Source organism: Peromyscus leucopus, chromosome 7, assembly GCF_004664715.2.
Source record: "Peromyscus leucopus breed LL Stock chromosome 7, UCI_PerLeu_2.1, whole genome shotgun sequence".
In the NCBI taxonomy this organism is placed as follows: domain Eukaryota; kingdom Metazoa; phylum Chordata; class Mammalia; order Rodentia; family Cricetidae; genus Peromyscus; species Peromyscus leucopus.
Genome location: NC_051069.1, coordinates 7,457,365 through 7,479,469, shown reverse-complemented (window position 1 = coordinate 7,479,469; position 22,105 = coordinate 7,457,365). Strand labels below are relative to the sequence as shown.

General features: G+C 42.4%; 1 protein-coding gene across 2 annotated transcripts in view; it reads left to right on the top strand.

Moving 5' to 3' along the window:
* The first annotated feature begins 4,585 nt into the window (after positions 1-4,585).
* Positions 4,586-22,105, top strand: part of Clpx (caseinolytic mitochondrial matrix peptidase chaperone subunit X) — a 35,818-nt gene continuing 18,298 nt past the window's right edge. The window contains exons 1-3 of one of the 2 annotated variants that reach the window (XM_028866612.2): positions 4,586-4,885; positions 14,117-14,277; positions 15,753-15,870. In XM_028866612.2, the coding sequence (XP_028722445.1) occupies positions 4,807-4,885; positions 14,117-14,277; positions 15,753-15,870 (358 nt within the window). In that variant the 5' untranslated portion in view covers positions 4,586-4,806. The remainder of the gene's footprint in view (positions 4,886-14,116; positions 14,278-15,752; positions 15,871-22,105) is intronic. The other variant, XM_028866623.2, reaches the window with a different exon arrangement.

Here is a 22,105-nt window from a genome sequence, read left to right as displayed (position 1 = left end):
CTTCCAGGCCAGACAGATGCACAAATTAAGCTTAACTCTCCTTTTTCCAAGTGTTACCTCTAGTTCCAAAGAACTCCCTTTAACAATGAACTCAGAACAGAAGGACTTTCACACACCAGGTACATTGGGCTGTGACACAGGCTGCCTAGCTCCCAAGTACACTTCCCCTGCCAGGCCAGAAAATGGCACAGCCGAGATAAGCTTGGACAGACACAGTGCCAAAGGAAAAAAAAGGTAGTTTTATTTTCACTCATGACTTAGTGACTTATAGACTCCTAACATTCTCCCTAACCACTTCTAGGAATATAATTTGAGCACATAAATTCCCTTTTTAGACTATTAACTGAATTTAGCCCTTAGTGGCTTCACTCCCCCATGAAAAAGGCACTTCCCTTTTGGGTTGCAAATGACAGCTGACAATTACTGCTCTTTGTGTGGATCTTATCACCTCTCTGACCCTGAAAGAACTCAAGCTGTGTGATCTTGCTTTGGCCAGAGTATTGCTGATGGCGTGGGTATATACCTGCAAACTCCAGAGACTTGAGAAGAACTAAGATGAAGAACTGAGATGGGGAGGAACGAAGATGGGGTAGGATTAGGATGGGTAAGAACTAAGATAGGACATAGAGAGAACAGCAGAAAATGTAGAGAGGATCAGGCAAGAGAGGAGCTCAGTGTGAGAACAGAATTGAAGCTGTGTGGAAAGATCTCCACTTAGATCTCTGTGAGTTCGAGGCCAGTCTGGTCTACAAAGCGAGTTCCAGGAAAGGCGCAAAGCTACACAGAGAAACCCTGTCTTGAAAAAACAAAACACAAAACAAAAAACAAACAAACAAACAAAAAAAAAAAAAAAGAAAGAAAGAACTCCACTTAGAAGACTAAAGTGAATGGACTAAAGAGCTTGGTGTACTTAGATTCATTCAACATCCCTCAGATTAATTCGCCACTGGTAGTGTCTCTTCTGGAACTCTGGGAGAAGACTATAAGGGGCTGGACATTTCCATTCATTACTTACAACTTCACGTGTGTGCATGTCTATGTTGGTGTACATAGGTGTTTAAGCATATGTGTATGGTTGCAAGTGCATTCGGAGGCCAGAGGACAGTTTCAGGTGCTGCCCCTCTGAAGCCATCCACCTTGTTTTTCTTTCTTTTCTTTCTTCCTTTCTTCCTTCCTTCCTTTCTCTTTCTTTCTTTCTTTCTTTCTTTCCTTTCTTTCTTTCTTTCTTTCTTTCTTTCTTTCTTTCTCTCTCTCTCTCTCTCTCTCTCTTTCTTTCTTTCTTTCCTTCTTTCTTCCTCTCTCTCTTTTTCTTTCTTTTGTTTTTAGAGACAGGGTTTCTCTGTGCAGCTTTGGTGCCTGTCCTGGATCTCACGATGTAGACCAGGCTGGCCTCGAACTCACAGAGATCTGCCTGGATCTGCCTCCGGAGTGCTAGGATCAAAGGCATGCACCACCACTGCCGGGCCATCCACCTTGTTTTTTTTTTTTTTTTTGGTTTTTCGAGACAGGGTTTCTCTGTGTAGCTTTGCGCCTTTCCTGGACTCACTTGTAGACCAGGCTGGCCTCGAACTCACAGAGATGTGCTCTGCCTCCCGAGTGCTGGAATTAAAGGCGTGCGCCACCAACGCCCGGCATCCACCTTGTTTTTAAGACAGGGCCTCCCATTGGCCCAGAACTTGTGAGTAGGTGAGACTGGAAATACTGGGTTTACAAGCACATGGCACCACACCCAGCTGCTTTACTGGTTTTTTAATGTGGATTCTGAGGATTGAACTCAAGTCTTCATGCTTGTGTAGTATGATGGTTAGTGTTAATTGTGACCTTGACAGAATCTACAAACACCAGGAGGCAGGCCATGAAAAATGAAATTTGAATACTACCAACAAATCTCTCCTCACACGAGGAGACTAGACAAATCCTGGTTTGTTTTAAAGACTTAAGTGGTTCTTCCAGTGAGCTATTTCCTTACAGAAAGTTAATCCCCTAAGTACCGGTTAGTACCTGTGCACTAAAGGGCTGTGGTTCATGTGATAATGTCTCATTTGGTTCATGAGAATTTAGTCATATGGCTGGAAATGTTGGCAGTTCAGGACCTGCTAGCCCAAGGGGGAAACACAATTTTGTAATACAAATTATTGACCTGAATGCTTATTCTGGACCCCAACTCAGTCCTTATGTGTGGGCTCAGTCTTTGCAGTTCTCAGGATTACTGGTTCAGCAGAAGCCAAGAAAATAACTTTGGAGTAATTACAATGCTATCCAATCGCAGACTGTTTTCTTAATTGTAAATGATGGTGAGTGGTGGTCAATACTTTTATATCAAAGGAAGAAGGAGGAAGAAAGGTGGTGGAGAGATGGCCTGGCAGTTAAGAGCACTGGCTGTTCTTCCAGAGGACCTGGGTTCAATTCCCAGCCATGTACATGACTGCTCACAACCATGTGTTAACTCCAGTTCCAAAGGGTTTGACATCATCTGCTGGACTCCTTGGACACTATATGCACATCGTGCATAGACATACATGCAGGCAAAACAACCATATGCATAATTTTTTTTTTCTGAGACAGGGTTTCTCTGATGTGTAGCCCTAGCTGTCCTGGAATTTACTCTGTAGACCAGGCTGGCCTCGAACTCAGAGATCTGCCTGCCTCTGCCTCCCAAGTGCTGGGATTAAAGGCGTGTGCCACCACCGCCTGGCTCCAAATACTGTTTTAAAGCTGAACAATTTTTCCCACATAAAATCCCAATACATAAAACAGATACAAGTGTAACTCCTTTTTTCGGGTTAAAGGTGGCGGGGGAGAGAACGCAGGGAAGGTGTACTTGGTTCCCCCACAGCAGCCATGGAGGGAGAGCTTCTGAGAGACTCTGAGAACACAGTCAACAAACAATGTACTGAGAGAACTTCAGAGTACCTTCAAAATTGTATTAGTGGATGTATCTGAGAAAAAAGTCGGTTCTAGTGAAGGAAGACATTAATTCTCTTCTAGCTCTACAACTTTAAGATGAGGAGTTATCAGGAGTCAGCTGCCCTAAGAAAGAATTCTGTGATATGAGCCACACCTGGAATTCCCCTTCTCAGAGCTTTACCTGGGGAACTGTTAATCACTTTTCTGGGTGGAGATTTAGTGAACTAGTGTTGGTCCTGGCTTGATTCTCTCTCTCTCTCTCCCTCCCTCCTTCCTTCTTCCTTTCGGTTTTTTCTTTTTCTTTCTTTCTTTCTTTTTTTTTTGTGACAGGGTTTCTCCTGGAATTTACTCTGTAGACCAGGCTGGCCTTGAAATCATTGAGATCCCCTTGCCTCTGCCTCCTGAGTGCTAGGATTAAAGGCGAGCACCACCACACTTGGCTTCTTCTAAATCTCTCTCTGAAGGTTCTAGCACGGTGTGGTGCAATTCTGTAATCTCAGTCATCTAGAGGTGGAAGCGAAGCGTAAACATCAGATGTTCAAAGTCATTTTTAGCTACATTGCAAAGTCTGGGCTACCTGGCAATTTGTCCTTTAGAGTTGATCAGACCTATACAAAAGAAGCATAACTACTCTGGCATAAACCACAAATAAAACCCAGACAAAGCCGGGCGGTGGTGGCGCATGCCTTTAATCTCAGCACTCGGGAGGCAGAGGCAGGCAGATCTCTGAGTTCTAGGCCAGCCTGGGCTACAGAGTGAGATCCAGGAAAGGCGCAAAGCTACAGGGAGACTCTCGAAAAACCAAAACCAAAAAACAAACAAACAAGCAAAAAACCCAACAACCCAGACAAAAAACATACAGATGCCAGTGGTGGTGGCGCACGCCTTTAATCCCAGTACTGGGGAGGCAGAGGCAGGTGGATCTCTATGAGTTTGAGGCCAGCCTGGTCTACAGAATGAGTTCCAGGAGAGCCAGGATTGTTGCACAGAGAAATCCTGTCTCGAAAAACCAAACCAAACCAAACAACAACCCCCCCCTCAAACAAACCAAACAAACAAACAAAAAAACCAAAACCCAAAACCAAAACCAAAACATATCTTCACTAAGCTTAAGAGAACAAGGAAAAGCTGTCTCTATCCAACAATTGTTGCTGGGGATGGGAGTGGGATTCGGTGACATTTCCATTCAACAAGTAAGGAAACAGAAAATATAAAAGCAGCCCAGAAAGTAGAGTCCATGAGGAAGAAACTTGTTGAAGTGCAAGTGCTTGTTGGTTACTGGCACTTTATTAATGTATTTATTATGTGCGATTAGGGCCTTTACCACTGAACTACATTCTCAGTCTTCGAATCACTTTAAAAAAAAAAAAAGCCCTCACCTTTTTCGCTTTTACTTTCCCTGCTTCTATGAAGGGTCGGGATAACTCCCGCCATGCATCCTTTTGGGACTAAAACTTCTCAAGATCAGAATAAAGGCGCTTCCTGAGAACTTAAGCGATCGCAAAACTTTGGGCTCGCCGCTTGCCGTAGCGCGCTCATTGGTGCCCAGGTTACCGCCCCCATTCTCTAGCTTCACGTTGGTCTCCACGCATGCGCGGCGTGTGCTACGCCCCCTCCCGGGCCTAGGACGCAGGCGCGCGCACGCTCCCCGGCTGGGGTAGGCGGGGGATGGGGGAGAGCAGGAGGGAGGGGAGGAGGGAAGGTGTCTACTCTGGTGAGTAGACGGCAGTGGGACACTCCGATCGGTCGAGCCTGGCTGCCTGGTGGCGAAAACGCTGCGCCAGCATAGAGCCGGCGGCAGGGAGCGGAGCCAGTCGCCGCGGCCCTCGAGCGGCACAGTCGGGCCGCTGAGCCCCTGAGATCCGCAGGGTGCGAAGCCCCGGCCTAGGCCCCGCGGAGATGTCCAGCTGTGGCGCTTGTACCTGCGGCGCTGCGGCCGCCCGGCTGCTCACCACCTCGCTCACCTCCGCGCAGAGAGGTAACGAAATAGTCCCGCGCTGGAGCCCGTTCTGGGCTCCCGGGAAGTGGACCGGGGAGGACCCTGGGGAGGAGGGCATGAGGACTGCGAGGCGCTGCCAGCCTCGGAAGTAGCTGGTGGTCCGATTTGGAAGAAAACTCCGTGTGCTGTCGCCCGCCGGAGTGCTCTCCAGGCCTCCGGAGTTTGTGGCTGGAATGGGGCCATCTCGCTTCAACTCCGGGAGAGGGGCCGAGGGCTGCACTCGAGCGTTAAAAAAGTGACAATCGCTCAGCCCTATTCGGGCCTGTCACTTTTTGCGGGCCTCTGGGTACCCGGTTGTCCGGCTAGCCGCCTGGACTCAGGCAGCGCAACACTCGGGTGTCACTGTCATTGTGCGGTCGGCGACGCTAGAACATAAACACCGGTCTCACGGGGCTTCTAGATATTTGGAAAACTTCGGGGTCCTAGGAAAGTGGCTGGGGAGATGGGAAACGACTGCTGGAATTCTTCAAATACTCACACACAGCAACAGTCGCTCTTGGGCTCCCCCAGTTTGACAGCTGGAATCTGTTCCCAGAGTGGCTCTTGTTTACTTTGCCTCTCTCTTCATCAGGGCCTGTGACAGAGTGCACACCTGCCAGGAGATTCCGGGAAAGAAACCCGTTTTTCTTTTCCTCAAATCTATGCATCTCAGAGTGAGGCTAGGTCCTGTTAGACTTTGTGATCTTACAGACGTCTTTTCATGACGACCCTTTGGTCAATAAGAGTTATTTTCCTACATTTTTGGATTAACTATAAAATCTTCATTGCTTACCAAATGTATAATTGACAGTTTTATGATACGCATGAAATGGAGTTGTTAATGTGGGTGGGAGCCTGTTGTATGAAGTGACACGTAAGTGTAAGGTTTAGTCTTAAAAGATTGCCACACCTCAACAAGTCGATGTCCCAATTCCAGAGGCTTGATTTGTAAACACTTGAAAGGAACTAATTTTAACCCATTTACTTGGCATACATTTGTTGAGGGCTTAAGGTATTACTGTTTGGTGTTAGGTAAAATTTTCACGTTTGAGTTTGGTCAAGTAGACAACAGCATTAACAAGGGTCCTATGTTTTGGACCGGAGGAAGTTCTTGATCTGTCAGCAGGATATTGTGGTGCACGCCTTTGATCCCAGCACTTGGGAGGCAGAGGCAAGCGGATCTCTAGAACTTGGTTGGCCAGGCTGGCCTTCAATTCACTTCTGTGTGCTGCCTCCAAGTGCTGGGATTAAAAAGCATGTGACATCATGCCTGGCTGATTTTTATATTTTTAAATGGACTTGACATGTGGACTGTAAAGATAGCTCAACAAATAACAGCATTTGCTGTGAGTTCAACCCTGGGACCTACAAAGTAGAAAGAGAACAGTCCTGCAAATGGTCATGAGTATACACACGTATGTATGTATGTATGTATGTATGTATGTATGTACATGTCATGTATGTATACATACATACATACACATACATACATGATACAAATTTTAAATGTGCTTGACATAGATGAGGTCACTTTGTATTTTAAATATGTGCATTCAGAAGTACTTGATGCCCATTTAAAATTTCTCAGTGACAGTGTTGACCCTGAATTTAGGTGAAAGAATTGTAAAATTGCATATAACTTCAGCTTCTGACTTCTTTTAATCCAATCCTTGTAGAAAGGGTGTTCTTTCAGTGTGGTGGTAGCCCACGACTTTAATCCCAGCACCCGCCTTAATCCCAGCACTCAGGGACAGAGTCTGGAGATCTCTGAGTTTGAGGCCAGACTGCTCTGCAGAGTGAGTTCCATGACAGCCAGGGCTACACAGAGAAACCCTGTCTTGAATCACGCCCCCCTCCCCCCCCCCAAGACAAAGGGTATCACTTGATAAAAATGTCTGAGTGAAGAGGTCAAACATGTTGACCATAGTTTTCATGATTAAATAGTGCACCTACCTTAATTTTTAGTCCTTTTTTCCCTCTTCCTTTCCTTCTGGTACTCAAGTTATAATAGATTAAATAGGGCAAAGTTAATAATTGATGAAACATTTTCATTTTAGCAGTTTTGCTGGGTAGACCAGGCTGCCTTGAACTCATGATTTCTTCATTTTGCCTCTGGAGTGCAGGAGTCATGGGCCTTCACAAGCAAGTCTGGTTTCTCAAAAATGTTTGTTTTGATTTTTTGTACTGAGGCTTGAATCCAGGGCCTTGAGTATGCCAGGCAAGTGCATACTGTCTCTGGCCTTCAAAGCATTTAAGATCTCTTTTTTTCTTGGCTAGCAGAATGGATTTAGTAAAAACCCATCAAATATTACAGAAATGATGTTATTTTTCCTTATTAAACAGTATTTTGAGCTTATGAAACAATAACTAGTGCATAAAATAAAAATCCCATCATAAATTAATAAATTCAGTCAGCAACCAGGTGTGGTGGTTCATGCCTTTAATCCCAGTACTCAGGAGGCAGAGGCAGGTGAATCTCTTGAGTTCCAGGCCAGCCTCGTCTACAGAGTGAGTTCCAGGACAGCCAAAGATACACAGAGAAACTCTGTGTCGGAAAAAGTAAATGCAGTAAGCACTTGGTAAGTTGCTTTTATATATATATATATATATATATATATATATATATATATATATATATATTTTTTTTTTTTTTTTGAGATAGGGTTTTTCTGTGTAGCTTTGCGCCGTTTTCCTGGAACTCACTTGGTAGCCCAGGCTGGCCTCGAACTCACAGATATCTGCCTGGTTCTGCCTCCTGAGTGCTGGGATTAAAGGTGTGCGCCATCACCGCCCAGTTAAGTTGCAGATCTTTTTTGATATTTTTTCTTTTTCTTTTTCTTTTTTTTTTTTTTTTTTTTTTTTTTTTTTTTTTTTTTTTTTTTTTTTTTGGTTTTTCGAGACAGGGTTTCTCTGTGTAGCTTTGCACCTTTCCTGGAACTCACTTTGTAGACCAGGCTGGCCTTGAACTCACAGAGATCCACCTGGCTCAGCCTCACAAGTGCTGGGATTAAAGGCGTGCGCCACCACTGCCCAGCTATTTTTTTCTTTTTCAATTTGTGCTAGAGGTTTGAGGCCAAACTTGTAAGAGAAGATTTAGCTTCATTTTCTACTTTACCAGTTATTACACAATTAAAATACTGTCACTAAAATTGGTAATCATTTTTCATCTTGAGACTTTTTTTAGAGTATACTCTACTATTGCTTATTTATTCTTTCATGCTATTTAAAATGTATAGATTGGATTTTTTAAAAAAAAAACTGGATCATTTGTAAAGTTTTTAGCCTTCTTAGTTCAAAATAAAGAATCTAAAGATGATCCCAGTAATTGGGAGGTGGAGCATCTGGGATTCAAGGCCAACTTCAGCTACATAGAGTATTCACACCAGTCTGGGTTACATGAAACTCAGAAAACAATGTTAGGTATGGTGTGGGCTCATGCCTGTATATAGCCTTAGCACTTTGGAGGGCCGTCATGGTTTTTAAGCCATAGAAGAGAGTGGAATAGCATGGCTGTAGAATGAAAGCTTGTCCTAAAAAGAAAAAGAAGTTAAATATGTATTAAATGTATATGTTAAGAATAATATCTAAAAGCTGAATAAATTGAGTCTGGAGATAGAGCTCTGAAGAGTACTAACTGCTCTTCCAGAGGACCCAAGTTCAATTCCCAGCACCCACATGGTAGCTCCCGATGTCTGTAACTCCAGTTCTAGGGACCCAGCACCCTTTGGCTTTCATAGGCACCAGGCACACATGTGTTGCATAGATTACATGTAGATAAAATACCCATACACATTTTAAAAAATTAAAAACTGAGTTAATTACTTTCTTATGTCTTTGTTTTGAGACCTGGTTTCACTATGTAGCTAAGGATTTCCTGGAATTCACTGTCTGAGCTGATCCTCCTGCATCAGCCTGAATCACAGGCATACACCACAATACTTGGCTTCTCATATTTATTTCTTTTTGTTTTAGCCATAGTGGGAAATTGAACCAGGCACCTTGAACATGCCAGGCAAGCATTCTACCACCAAGTTATATGCTTGGCCCTTTAAGAATATTTGTTTTGAGACAGGGCTTCACCAAGTTCTCTAGGCTAGTCTTGAATTCACTTTGTAACCCCGACAGGCCTTGAACTTGCCATCCTCCTGCCTCAGCCTCCAAAGCAGCTGGGACTAAGATCTGTGCCACTAGGTCTAGCTTCCTCCTACTTCTTAATAGCCTTAAAATGGACATTCCTATGCTATTATTTTAAAAGACAGCTGCTCTGAAACTCGCAAAGCTTTATCTGTCGGACAGATGTTCATAATGGTTTAACTTTTAACTGACTTTTATCATTGCTGCCAAACAGTGTTGCAAAATGTACAGAAATGTTTCCCTGGCTTTCAGGGGTTTTTCACCTGAAGTTCATAGGACCTTCAGGGGTCCATAGATAGGAATCAGGTTTTCTAAGCCTTATTTCCACTAATTTTTAACTGAAAAATAGCATTTCCTTTAATTATCAAAGTAGGCAACAAATCATAGTTTTAGAAGTATCTATGAATTTGTCACCAGTCAGAATCATACATTTTCATACTACAATTTGAGTTGGCCTGGATCTTGCTTTTGACCTCCCTCAAAACCACGTTTCCTTAAAAAAGAATTACATTTTATTTATTTTTTTGTGTGTGTATGTGCCTGTGTACATGTATCATGACACTGTGTTGTGGAGGACAGTTGTGGGAATGGTTCTTTCCATTCACCATGTGTGTCCCAGGGATTGAACTCAGTTTGTTAGGCTAGTCACAAATGCCTTTACCTGCTGAGCCATCTCTCTGGCCCCTGCTTTAGCCTTTTAGGTGCTGTAATAAGTAATAAGTCTATGCCATCAAGCCTTAATTTTTTTAAATCTTCTTTAGCTTAGTATAGTGAATTTTCTTTATGTATTTTATAGTATACATTCAAAAAATCTAAAATCTGTCCAAACATTCCACCTAAGTATGTAGGTTTTATGTTACAGAAACCAACTGAACCCTCTTATTAGTTTGCTGTAGTGCCTTATATTTTCTGTGATGTTTTTCTGATTGGTGATTGGCCTCTTTGTTTAGTACAGTTGTTTTTGAAGTGCAGTCCCAAGGCAGTAAGTAGCATTGGCAGCAGCATCAACATCAACCTGGGACCTTGTTAGAAGGTCATTCTTGGGTCCTGCCTCCAGCCTTCTGCAGAACCTGCACTGTGTTTAACAAATCCACCAGGCAATACTGATGCACACTTGAGTTTGAGAACCACCTGTGTTACAGCTTGGCATCTTGTTCATGGTCATAGATTACAGCATGTTAAAATAGCACTATGGTACCATATGAAAAGTTTGAGTAAAGAAATCCTTAACTTCCGAAGTTTAAATAACACATGAATTATTTTTTTCTGCTAGTGTTTTCTGTGGTGACTCTGTGTGATTGCATTGGTTTTTGTGTTTGGAAACACTGTATACTTAGACATGCAAATCCTTGATCACATGAAAATAAAATTTAAAGAATGAGTTCAGAATTTTACAAAGAATAAATTGAAGCCGGGCTGTCGTGGTGCATGCCTTTAATCCCAGCACTCAGGAGGCAGAGCCGGGTGGATCCCTGTGAGCTCGAGGCCAGCCTGGTCTACAGAGTGAGATTCAGGACAGGCACCAAAACTACACAGAGAAACCCTGTCTCAAAAAACAAACAAACAAACAAAAAGAATAAAATGAGAGGAAAAAATGTTTTCTTAAATTTAACTACTAATCTCTCCTCTACCACTTCTATTGTTACTTAGTACCTCCTAACAGCACTTTGGTAAACTGTTAGCAAGCCACCTTAGTGATTCACTACAGTCTGTGGTTTATGTAAGGTTCTTGTTTTGTTTTGTTTTTCTGAGACAGGGTTTCTCTGTGTAGCTCTAGAGCCTGTCCTCGAACTCACTCTGTAGCCCAGGCTGGCCTCCAGCTCACAGAGATCCACATGCCTCTGCCTCCCGAGTGCTGGGATTAAAGGCATGCACAGAGCTCCACCACCGCCCGGCTGTAAGGTTCTTAGTAGACCCACAGTACTGAAATAAAATAGAATTTTGTTTAATCAAAGGCCAGTCACCTTTTTGTTTGTTAAGGCAGAAGGAGAGCTGACTGCACAGTTATCCTCTGGCCTCCACTGCACCCACACATGCCCTCATACATAGATACCCAGTAGTAATAAATTAAGAAAAAAAGAACAAAAAGTCAGGCATGGTGGTGCACACCTTTAATCCCAGCAATCAGGAAGCATAAGCAGGGGAAATCTCCATGAGTCAAGTCAAGGTCAGCCTAGTCTATATATTGAGTTCCAGTTCAGTTAGGGCTACATATAGAGACCTTGTCTTTAGAAGAAAAAAAAAAAGAGAGAGAGAGAGAAGGAAAAGGTAAAAGAAAACAACACAAAGAGCAATATAATATCCATCAAGAGAGGAATACAAATAATACTTTAATCCCAGCACTCTGGAGGCAGAGGCAGGCAAATCTCTCTGAGTTTGAGGCCAGCCTGGTCTACAAAGTGAGTTCTAGGACAGCCAAGGCTACACAGAGAAACTTTGTCTTCCGGGGAAAAAAAAGAAATAGAATCTTGAGTCCAGGCTGGCTTCAAACTCAATATGTAGCTGAGTGTGACCTTGGACTAATCCTCTTGCACTAAGTACTAGGATTACAAGCCTGCACTACCATTCTATCCTTGTTTTATTTATTTATTTTTTTAAGACAGGGTCTCATCCCATAGCCCAGGATAGCCTCCAGCTAGGAGTTCTCCTGCCTCTGTTTTCTGAGTGCTAAAATTACAAGCTAGAATTACAGGCATGTGCCACTTTGCCCGATTTGGGGTATGTGTGTGCATGCATGCATGCGTGTGTACATGTGTGTGATGTGTTTCTTTCTTTGAGGCAGGGTGTTAAAGTAGCTAAAACTGGCCTTGAACTTACTATGTGTCAGAGACGGATTAAAAGTATATACCCATCATATTGAATGTCTGTATTATTTCATGTGCGGCTTTTATGAATTGCTGGAAGCAGATTCAACAGCACAATGTGTGTTTTTTATCCTCCTACACTGTCTGGTTATCTTGTATGATGGCTGTTATGGTGTTGAGTTTGAAGCATCCCACTCACTCATGTTGTTGGAAGTTTAGTGTCTGCTTGGGAAAGCTGTTTCGAAGGACTGTGGCACCCATTCAAGGAACTAGGCTTGGTTTGGTAGGAGTATTGAGGGCTGAGTCCAACGTGGCTTTGACCTTGCTTTCTATGTTTCCAGGTCAGCCACAGTCATGAACAAGCCTACCATTCTTAGTCCTGCCACCAAAGAGGAGCTGTCCTGCCATCCTTCCCTGTTATGAAGCGTTGAAATCTCTGGAAGCCAAGCCAAAATCAATATTTCCTGGCCCTATTGTTGTTTCTGCCTACGATATTCACCTCACGCCATGCCAAGGGTAACTAACATCGTGGCATGTTGTTGTACTTGGCTAAAAACTGTCTACAAGCACCTTAGCATTACAAGCTGGCTATAGTAAGGCTTGTTGTTTTGTTTTTCGCAATCGGGTTTCTTATAGTCAGTCAGTAGCCTGTCTATATTTTTGGTTCCAGCTAGCACTGCCATCTCACATATACTGCACCAGATACACATAGAGGAAAAAATAAAATAAAATAAATCTTTTACATTCAAAGGCCAGTCACTTTTTTATTTAAGCAGAAGGAGAGCATGCAATATCCTTGTTCCACTGACAACAGCCTCATACATAAGATCCCAGTTTATAAAATTAAGAAAAGAAAATTAAGTCTGCATGGTGTGCACATTTAATCCAAGCAATCAGGAATCATGAAGCAGGGGAACTCCATGAGTCAATAAGTAGCTTAGTCTATATTTTCATTCTGAAGCTGATGGGTGTTAAAGTAGCTAAAACTGGCCTTGAACTTACTATGTGCTCAAAAAAGAAGAACAGGAATTAAAAAGATATAAATAACGGAATTCTCTGCTTGTCTTCACTATTTTAAAATGTATAATTCAGTAGTATTAAATACATATTAAATATTTTTAAAGTTATTGTTATTTACTTTATCTATGATGTGTGCTTGTGGGTTTATATGCCATGGCACGTCTGTGGAGGCCAGAGGACATCGTTGTAGAGTCAGTTTTCTTCCTTCATCTTTATGGGGGTTCCAGGAATCAAACTCCATTCTTCAAGCTTGCACATCCAATACCTTTACCCGCTGAGCCATTTTGCCAACTCTACATTTCCAGTGTTCAACCATTGCCACCATCCATGTCTGTAACTCTTGATGTTGTAAAAATGAAGCTGTCCAACCGAAACTATCCATTCCTCCAACCCTAACAACCCCCACTCTAATCACTGTCTCAGACTTTCTACTGAGAACCTCCTGTAAGTAGGAAAGCATGTAAGTTTTAAAACAAATAACTGCCCCTGTAACCAAAGAGGCAAAAGTTGTTAAATGCTTATTCTCAGGGGTAGAAACAGTACATAGAAAGCACAAATATAGCAAGCATATAAAGGCCCTTTTCAAAAATGTACAGGCAAAACAAGTGTTAAACGTCTGTCATGTTTTAAAAGAGCCAACATGATCTTGCTCACCTTTTTTTTTTTTCCTTCGAGACAGGGTTTCTCTGTATAACAATCCTGGCAGTCCTGGAACTCATTTTGTAGACCAGGCTGGCCTCAAATGCAGGGATCCACCTGCCTCTGCCTCCTGAGTACTGGGATTAAAGGCGTGCGCAACCACCGGTCATCTGATCTTGCTCACTTTTAAATGATTGATCTGAAAAGAATGTATCTTGCTGGAATCATTCAGAGTCCTGGCTTGTTTGTGAAAGGCCTTTGACTCTGACAGTGTTATTTTTTTTTCCCTTGGTGTGTAGCTTTGCTGTCAAAGTTAGCATTTTTCAACCCTCTTTTGTTCAATTTTTATTTGCCGGGACTTTAAGACTTATTTTTATGTTGTGTGTAAGTGTTTTACTTGCATGTATGTATGTGTGCTATACATGTGTCTGGTGCCTGCGGAGGACAGAAGAGGTCATTGGAACTCCTGGAAATGGAGTTACAGGTGGTTGTAAGCCTCCGTGTAGGTGTTGGGAATCAAACCTAGGTCCTCTGAAAGCGGAGGCACTGAGCATTCTCTCCACTTCCTACTGGGAATTTATTGAGACATACCAGTGTTTGGTATGGGAAACTAATAGATTTCTTCTCCCTCCAGGTATTTCTTGTGGGCGCATTCATGTACCCATTTTAGGAAGACTGGGGACCGTGGACACTCAGATTCTGCGCAGGGCTCCTCTCAGAACCTTTTCAGAAACACCAGCGTACTTTGCCTCCAAAGATGGGGCAAACAAAGACGGCTCCGGAGATGGAAATAAGGTTATTTTTGTCTTTATTGGCATTTAAAGAGCTAAATATAACAATAGTGTTGCATGTTAGCTTAAATGTGTTCTGTAGGAAATACGAATTATGTAAAACAGTCTGAACTATAAATTGCATAAAAGTTTGATTTGATCTTATCTTGTATTTTATTGTTAGTTGTGGTTTTTTGAGACAGTGCTTATATGATTTAGGCCGTTCTGCAACTCACTGTAACCCAGGCAGGCCTGGAATGCGATCATTCCACATCAGCTTCCTAGGTGGTCGCCCCGCCCAGCTTGTTCAGTGCCTACTTTGTGCTGTACAATACTTGTGTAAGTAAAGTTCTAACACCCCAAAGCAGTAAAGTGTCGTTAAATATCCACATAGTAGGACCGAGTGAGGAGTGGCCATTTCCTGCTTTCCTACACAACTCTAACTTATGTAAGAAAGTCTGCCCTTCACTTGATGGGCTTTACGGAGAGATGGCTCAGTGGTTAGAGGGCTGAGCTTCAGTTCCACCACCCAGCAGCAGCTCACAACTGCCTAACTTTGGTCTTGGATCTAATGCCCTCTTCTGGCCTCCACAGGCACTGCACACATGTTGTGTGCAGACATACACAGGCAAAAACCCCATATATTTACATAAAATTACATACATTTACATAAAATGTAAAGATGAAAAACCAGGCCTCCGTTTGTCCTCTATCTAAAACCTTCGACTTCTCCATTTGCTGTCCCGCTGTACTGTAACTGGCAAGTGGATGATTAGTGGTTTACTGAGATTATGTTACTATTTTTCAATGTGTGAATTCAACTGTACCTGAACTATTATATATAGAGATAAAGTTCTAGGCATTTTCATTTCCATACATAATCCTGGCAATGACTCTGTATTAGGTAAAATTTTTCCATTTTAAATGAGATTTGTGAAAGTTACTTAGAATAGTTAAGGTTTGATCGTAGCGAAGACTTGGGAGTAGGTAACATGGTTGTTTTAAATGAGATGGAAAAGTTCTTTATCAGAATAACCAGTCTGGTGGCTTGTGCCTATAATCTCAGTAGGTTGGGGCTAGAGAATTGCCATTATATTTCAGGCCAGCCTGGGCTACAGAGCCAAAAAAAGGAGTGTTAAAAGTTTCTTCCCGTCATGATAATAACTCTTGATTGGTTTCATCAAAGAGATTACTTTACATAGAATAACATTTCTTTCCTTGTACTTACAGAGTCTTTGAAAGAAAGCTATTTAATATTCATGTTACTATAGATTCTATTTTTAAAAGATGGTTTTCAGATAACTGCATGTGCTAAACTGGAACTGATTGGATTTTTGTGGTAGATCTTTTGACACCAGTGGCAGTAGATACAAACTACTGTTACTAAGTCCAGCCTGGAAATTATAAGAGTGATGCAAATTACTGTGTATCATTAAGCTACCTCTAAAATGGTATCTGATGCCAATGACTGACTGTCATTCTCTCTTCTGTGAACATTAGAAATCAGTGAGTGAAGGAAGCAGTAAGAAATCAGGCTCTGGGAATTCTGGGAAAGGAGGAAACCAGCTTCGCTGTCCAAAGTGTGGCGACTTGTGCACACATGTAGAGACCTTTGTGTGTAAGTATTTGAATTTTCTTTCCCCTCCCTTTTTCTGTAACCAGTTGAATGTATAGAAATGAGAACCCAGAATTATTTTCACGCTGAACTTGAGTGATTCTCTGAGTGTTCTAAAAACACTAGGATGTCAGTCAGTAGGACTTGGCACTGTAAGAGATAAAATATTCACTTGTTTAATTTGCTTCAAAATGTTCATTTCAGATTTGGATTTTGTGAGTTTTCATATGTGTATTCATTGGGTTTTAGAAAAACCAAACTTGCTCCCTACCCAAAAAAAAGAAAAACCAAAACTTATTTATACTTTATTGCTACATTTTTCAAATATTTAGTAAGTATCTCATATGCTGGGAAGATCAGTCATTCATGTGTTAAGATAATTTCTTCTCTGGGTACTGATGTACCGGAAGAGATAATCCCTCAATTTTAGACAGTGTTTGATTACTAATGATTCAGACACTAAAAGAAGAAATCAATTGTCCTACTTCTGGTAGTGCCCTGAACTATAAGAGCAAAGTGCATTATATCTAGTGACTCATTGCCTATACGCTTCAGCTAATTACAGTCAAGGGAAAATTACACTGCATCACATGTTAGCCCTCCTATGTGTCATTGTCAAAGGTTTCTTTCCTTGTTTTTCTTCTCCCTCTTCCTTCATTCTTCTCTTTTCTTCTCTTTCCTTCTTTCCCCATGCTTTGAGACCATCTTGCTGTGTAGCCACTTGAACTCCACGCTCTCATCATCCTCCAGAGTATAGGGTTACAGTCACGCCTCACTGTACATTTTAGCTCTAATAGCAATACTTTAGTTGCATTTTCATATTTACCATAATATTAGTTGAGTATCATGTGAAAGATATGACACATGGCTTTTTTTTTTTTTTTCAAGACAGGGTTTCTCTGTGTAGTTTTGGTGCCTGTCCTGAATCTCTGTAGACCAGGCTGGCCTGGAACTCACAGAGATCCGCCTGGTTTTGCCTCAGGGGATCAAAGGCGTGCGCTACCACTGCCTGGCCCACATGGCATACATATTTTTATAGTTTTGGGAAGACTTTTTTTTTTTTTTTGAGACAGTCTCTACATAGCTCTGGCTGTCCTGGAACTCACTCTATAGACCTGGCTGTTCTCAGGCTCAGAGATCACCTGCCTCTGCCTCCTGAGTGCTAGGATTAAACGTGTGCACCACCACACCCTGCTGCTTATATAATAATTTTAAAGTAGCTTTATTGAACGGTTTGAATATGAAGATATTGTTCATGGATCTAACTGGTAAAAGAGAGAATCAACCTGAATAAAGTTTAATTTGGATCACAATATAGAGTGAGAGTGGTGGAAGTGAATGATGAAATTTTCTAGACACATTTGACACATACACAATAAGGTTCTAGAGTCTGGGAATTGCCGTCCTTCACTTTGTAAGAGCACTGCCCTGAGGACTCACTGTGTGGTTCTTCTAATCTGTGTTCACTTTGTAAGAGCACTGCCCTGAGGACTCACTGTGTGGTTCTAATCTGTGTTCACTTTGTAAGAGCACTGCCCTGAGGACTCACTGTGTTCTTCTAATCTGTGTTCACTTTGTAAGAGCACTGCCCTGAGGACTCACTGTGTGGTTCTAGTTTGTGTTTTGCTGATGACCTATAATGTCTAGTATCTTCCTATGTTTTTGGCCATTTGTGGGTGTTCTTTGGCTAGGTGAATGACTATTTGAAGACTGTTCGCTTTTAAATGAGGTTGTCTCTATTGTTGAAGAGCTCTGTATGTATTCTAGGTACTCGACCATTTCCAGATACTTGCTTCACAGTTTCTTTTAAACATAGTATAGCTCTAGTCAGCAAACATTTATAGGAAAAGGCCAAGTAGTTTGTGGACCATGTGGCCTGGTCCTCTGCATCCGTGTCAGGTACTTTCCTTGTTTCTGTGACAAAGTACTGACCAGACAGCTTGAAAAGAGGAAGGGTTTCTTTCCGTTCATGGTTTCAGAACATTCAGTCCATTTTACTTGGCTCTGTGTACTTGGACAAGGACATTGTGGCCACGAGGATGTATGATGGCCCACCAGAGACAGAAAAAGGGAATACCAGCAATCTGCTGACTTTCTCCCTTAAGTTTTTTTGTTTTATTTATTTGTTTGTTTGTTTGATTGTTTATTGTGTGTGTGTATGTGTGTATGTGGTCTCACACATATAGGATTGAGTGAAGTTTGAAGGAGTTGGTTCTCTCCTTCGACCTTTATATGGACCCCAGAGGTCAAACTCAGGCCATTGATCTTGACAGCGTGCACTTTTACCCTCTGGGTCAGCTCACTTTTCCCCCTATTGCTCTGCCCAGGCCTTCAGCCCGTGGGAATGTATGGCTACCTTAAGGTATTTCTTTTTCTTTTCTTTCTTTTTTTTTTTTTTTTATTTATTTTGGAGACAGGGTTTCTCTGTGTAGCTTTGCGCCTTTCCTGGAACTCACTTGGTAGCCCAGGCTGGCCTCGAACTCACAGAGATCCACCTGGCTCTGCTTCCCGAGTGCTGGGATTAAAGGCGTGCGCCACCAACGCCCGGCATCCTTAAGGTATTTCTAAGAGTTAAAAATTCTGCCTTATAATTCATGTCACCTCCATAGTATTTTAATAAGTAAAATTGAGTCATTGAACTTGAATATATACCGAACGAACATGCTTCACTGTAAACTTGTATTGCAAACCCAATATTCAAGTTAAATTTTTGTTTTGTTTTGTTGAGTCAGGGTTTCTCTGTGTATCCCTGGCTGTCCTGGAACTTGCTCTGTAGACCAGGCTGGCCTGGAACTCAGAGAGCCACCTGCCTCTGCCGCCCAAGTGCTGGGACTAAAGGCATGCACCACCACTGCCTGGCCCTCAAGTTAAATTTAAGCAGCCTTTCAGTATCAAGCACAGATGAGATATGTTGGTGTTTAATCTCTTTCCCTTTGACCTAATTTCCATAGAGAAATACTTTGGTCATTTGTTTCCAAGCCAGATTTTCCTGTTACACAGCTTGAACTGGATGAGACGCTTCTCTGCCCTTTAATCCTTGCCCTGTTTCCCATCAGTAGCAGCTGTGAACTTGCACCTTATTAGAAAACAAAGATGCTCACTGTTTTCTCTTTAATGGGAAATGGTGATTATATATTTGAACTTGTGTTAATTTGTGGATTTGATGGCTTGATATCTCTTTAAACATTTATTGGTGATCAGTAAATACAAAGTATTTATGAGTCAGTCCTTGATTTAAAATTTGCTACTGGAACAAAACAACACTTTGTTGTTGTGTTAATAGAATATCTTTTTAAAATGTTTTGTTTTTTAAAGATTCATTTTATTTTTTGAGAATAATTTTTTAAAAATTATTTTATGTGCATGGGTATTTTGCCTTCATGTATGTCTGTGCATTACATGTGTGCAGTCCCTACAGAGGCCCGAAGAGGGTGTAGGATCCCCCAGAACTAAGGAGTTACAGACAATTGTGACCCACCATATGTGTGTGGTGTTGTATATGGGGTATGGGTTCACGTGGGTTAGTGGAATCAAGATACTGAGGCACTTGGAGGAGAAAATAAGCCTTTCCAGCTGCAGGGCAATCAACCTTTCTGGACTGACTTTTTTCTACTGGACTTCTGGAGCTCAGCCTGGTGCTTGGCTGTGGATCTCTGCATCTGCTTCTATCATTTACTGGATGGAGGCTCTATGATGACAGTTAGGGTATTCACCAATCTGATTACCAGAGTAGGCCAGTTCAGGCACCTTCTCCACTATTGCTAGTAGTCTAAGGTGGGGTCATCCTTGTGGATTCCTGGGAACTTTCCTAGCTCCCTGTTTCTCCCTGTTCCCTTGATGTCTCCCTCTATCATGGCATCTCTTTTCTTGCTCTCTCACTCTGTCCCTATTCCAGCTTGACCATCCCGTTCCCTTATGTTCTCATCCCCACCCCTTCCCTCCATTTCCTCACTCCCCCCCCCCCCACCCCCCCCCCCTTTGCTCATGGAGATCTCAGAGAGAAGAGGGAGTCTATGAGCAAGGGGCATCAAGATCATGATGGGGAAATGTACAGAGACAACAAAATCAAACTAGTGGGAACTCATGAACTGTGGACCAGTAGCTGTGGAGCCTCTGTGGGACTGGACTAGGCCCTCTGCATAGGCAAGACAGTTGTTTAGCTTGATCTGCTTATTAAGGGGCTCCTGGCAGTGGGATCAGGGTCTGTCCCTGCTGCTTGAGTGGGTTTTTTGGAGCCCAGTGCCTATGGTGAGACAACTTTACACAGCCTTAGTGCAGGGAGGAGGGGCTTGGACATGCATCTACTGAATGTACCAGGTTCTGCTGACTCCCCATGGGAGGCCTTGCCTTGGAGAAGGTGGGAATGGCGGTGGAGAGGGGGGTGGAGGGGGAGGAAGGAGGAGAGGAGCACCTATGGTTGATATGTAAAATGAACAGAAAACTTCTTAATTTAAAAAAAAAAGGACTTTTTTTTTATTGTTTTTCAATTTACACCTTAAACAAGTTAATTTTTGTATCCCAAAACCTCTTATCTAAGCTCCCCAAAGGGACAATGCCAAATGCAAATTCTCAGTTAAGGAATACTGGTTTTCTGAGTTGCCCCTCAACCAAGTTACATAGGCTTTGAACCCCTAGGAAACTCTCAGAGAAGACTTCAAATAGAAGGTACCAGAGACAGAAGGTAGCAATCACAAAAGGCAGATCAAAGCTAGGTGCTAGCTAGCACTCCAGAATCAAACCCAGTGCAGCTCTGTAGGAAATCACCCAACAATGTGGGTGCTGGGAAATTGAACCCGGGTCCTGTAGAAGAATGGACAATGCTCTTAAACATTGAGCCATTTCTCTTTAAAAATCAGTTCTTAAAGATTTATTTTAATGATGTGTGTAATGTATCCCTGTGTGGGTATTTGCATGAGTACAAGTACTCACAGAGACATTGGACCCCCCTAGAGCTGGAGTTACAAGTGGTTGTGAGCCTTCTTCAGTGAGTACTGTGAACAAGCTCAGGTTCTCTATAAGAGAAGTGTACTCTCTTGACCACTTGGCCATCTCTCCAGCTCCTAGAATATCTTTTTTCTCCTTAATTAAAATTTTTCGCATACAATATATTTAGATTGTCCTCCTCTCTCAGCTCCTCCCAGATCTTCCTATCTCCCTATCCACACACAAGAAAACAAGAACAAATCCCAATACCCCCACAGAAATGAAATCAAAACAAATAAGAAACTAATAAGACAATGCCAAAACAAACAAAAAGGCCACAAAAATATTGGTGAGTTTGTTTTGTGATGGCTAACTACTCTTGAACAAGTATGGTTGATATACCTAGTGACGCTCCATTAGAGAAAAGTGATTTTCCTTTTCTCAGCAGCTACCAATTCCAGATAGCTTCTTGTGTCTACTTACCCCTTTCTTCACCCTTCTGACTTAACCTGTGTGGGCCTTGTGCATGCTGCCACACAGTCAGACTCCACACGTGCATCAGTCCTGCTGTGTCCGAAGACGCTGGTCCCTCAGAGTCCTCCCTCCCTCCCTCCCTCCCTCCCTCCCTCCCTCCCTCCCTCCCTCCCTCCATCACCGCTGGCTCTTGGAATCTTTTCATCTCTCTTCTGCATAGATCCTGAGCCTTGAGGGGAGGGTTTTGTTTCCATTTAGGATTGAGTGCCCCAAAGCCTCTTTCTGCACATTATCATGGATCTCTGGGTTAATTCCTGTCTACTGCAAGAAGCTTGAGAAATGATCATATGTGCAAGGGAATCTAAAGAACATATCTTCTTGCCAGGCGGTGGTGGCAGCGCACACCTTTAGTCCAGCACTCAGAAGGCAGAGGCTGGTGGATCTACAGAGGGAATTTCAGGACAGCCAGGGCTAAACAGAAATCCTATCTGAGGAAAAATAAATGTATCGCTTACATTTTCAGCAGTTAAAATCATTTTATCTCAACCTAAGTACTGAAATTTTTCATAAAAAAGATAGAAAATCTACTTACAGAACTCTTGTTACAGTTCATTAAAATATTTCAGTAAATAATTAGTCTATATTCTCAAACTAGTTTTAAAAATTATCTCTAGTAAATGTGGATAGCTGGATTGCAGCCGACTCTTTTTTTTTTTTTGTTTTTCGAGACAGGGTTTCTCTGTGTTGCTTTGCGCCTTTCCTGGAACTCGCTTTGGAGACCAGGCTGGCCTCGAACTTGCAGAGATCCACCTGCCTCTGCCTCCTGAGTGCTGGGATTAAA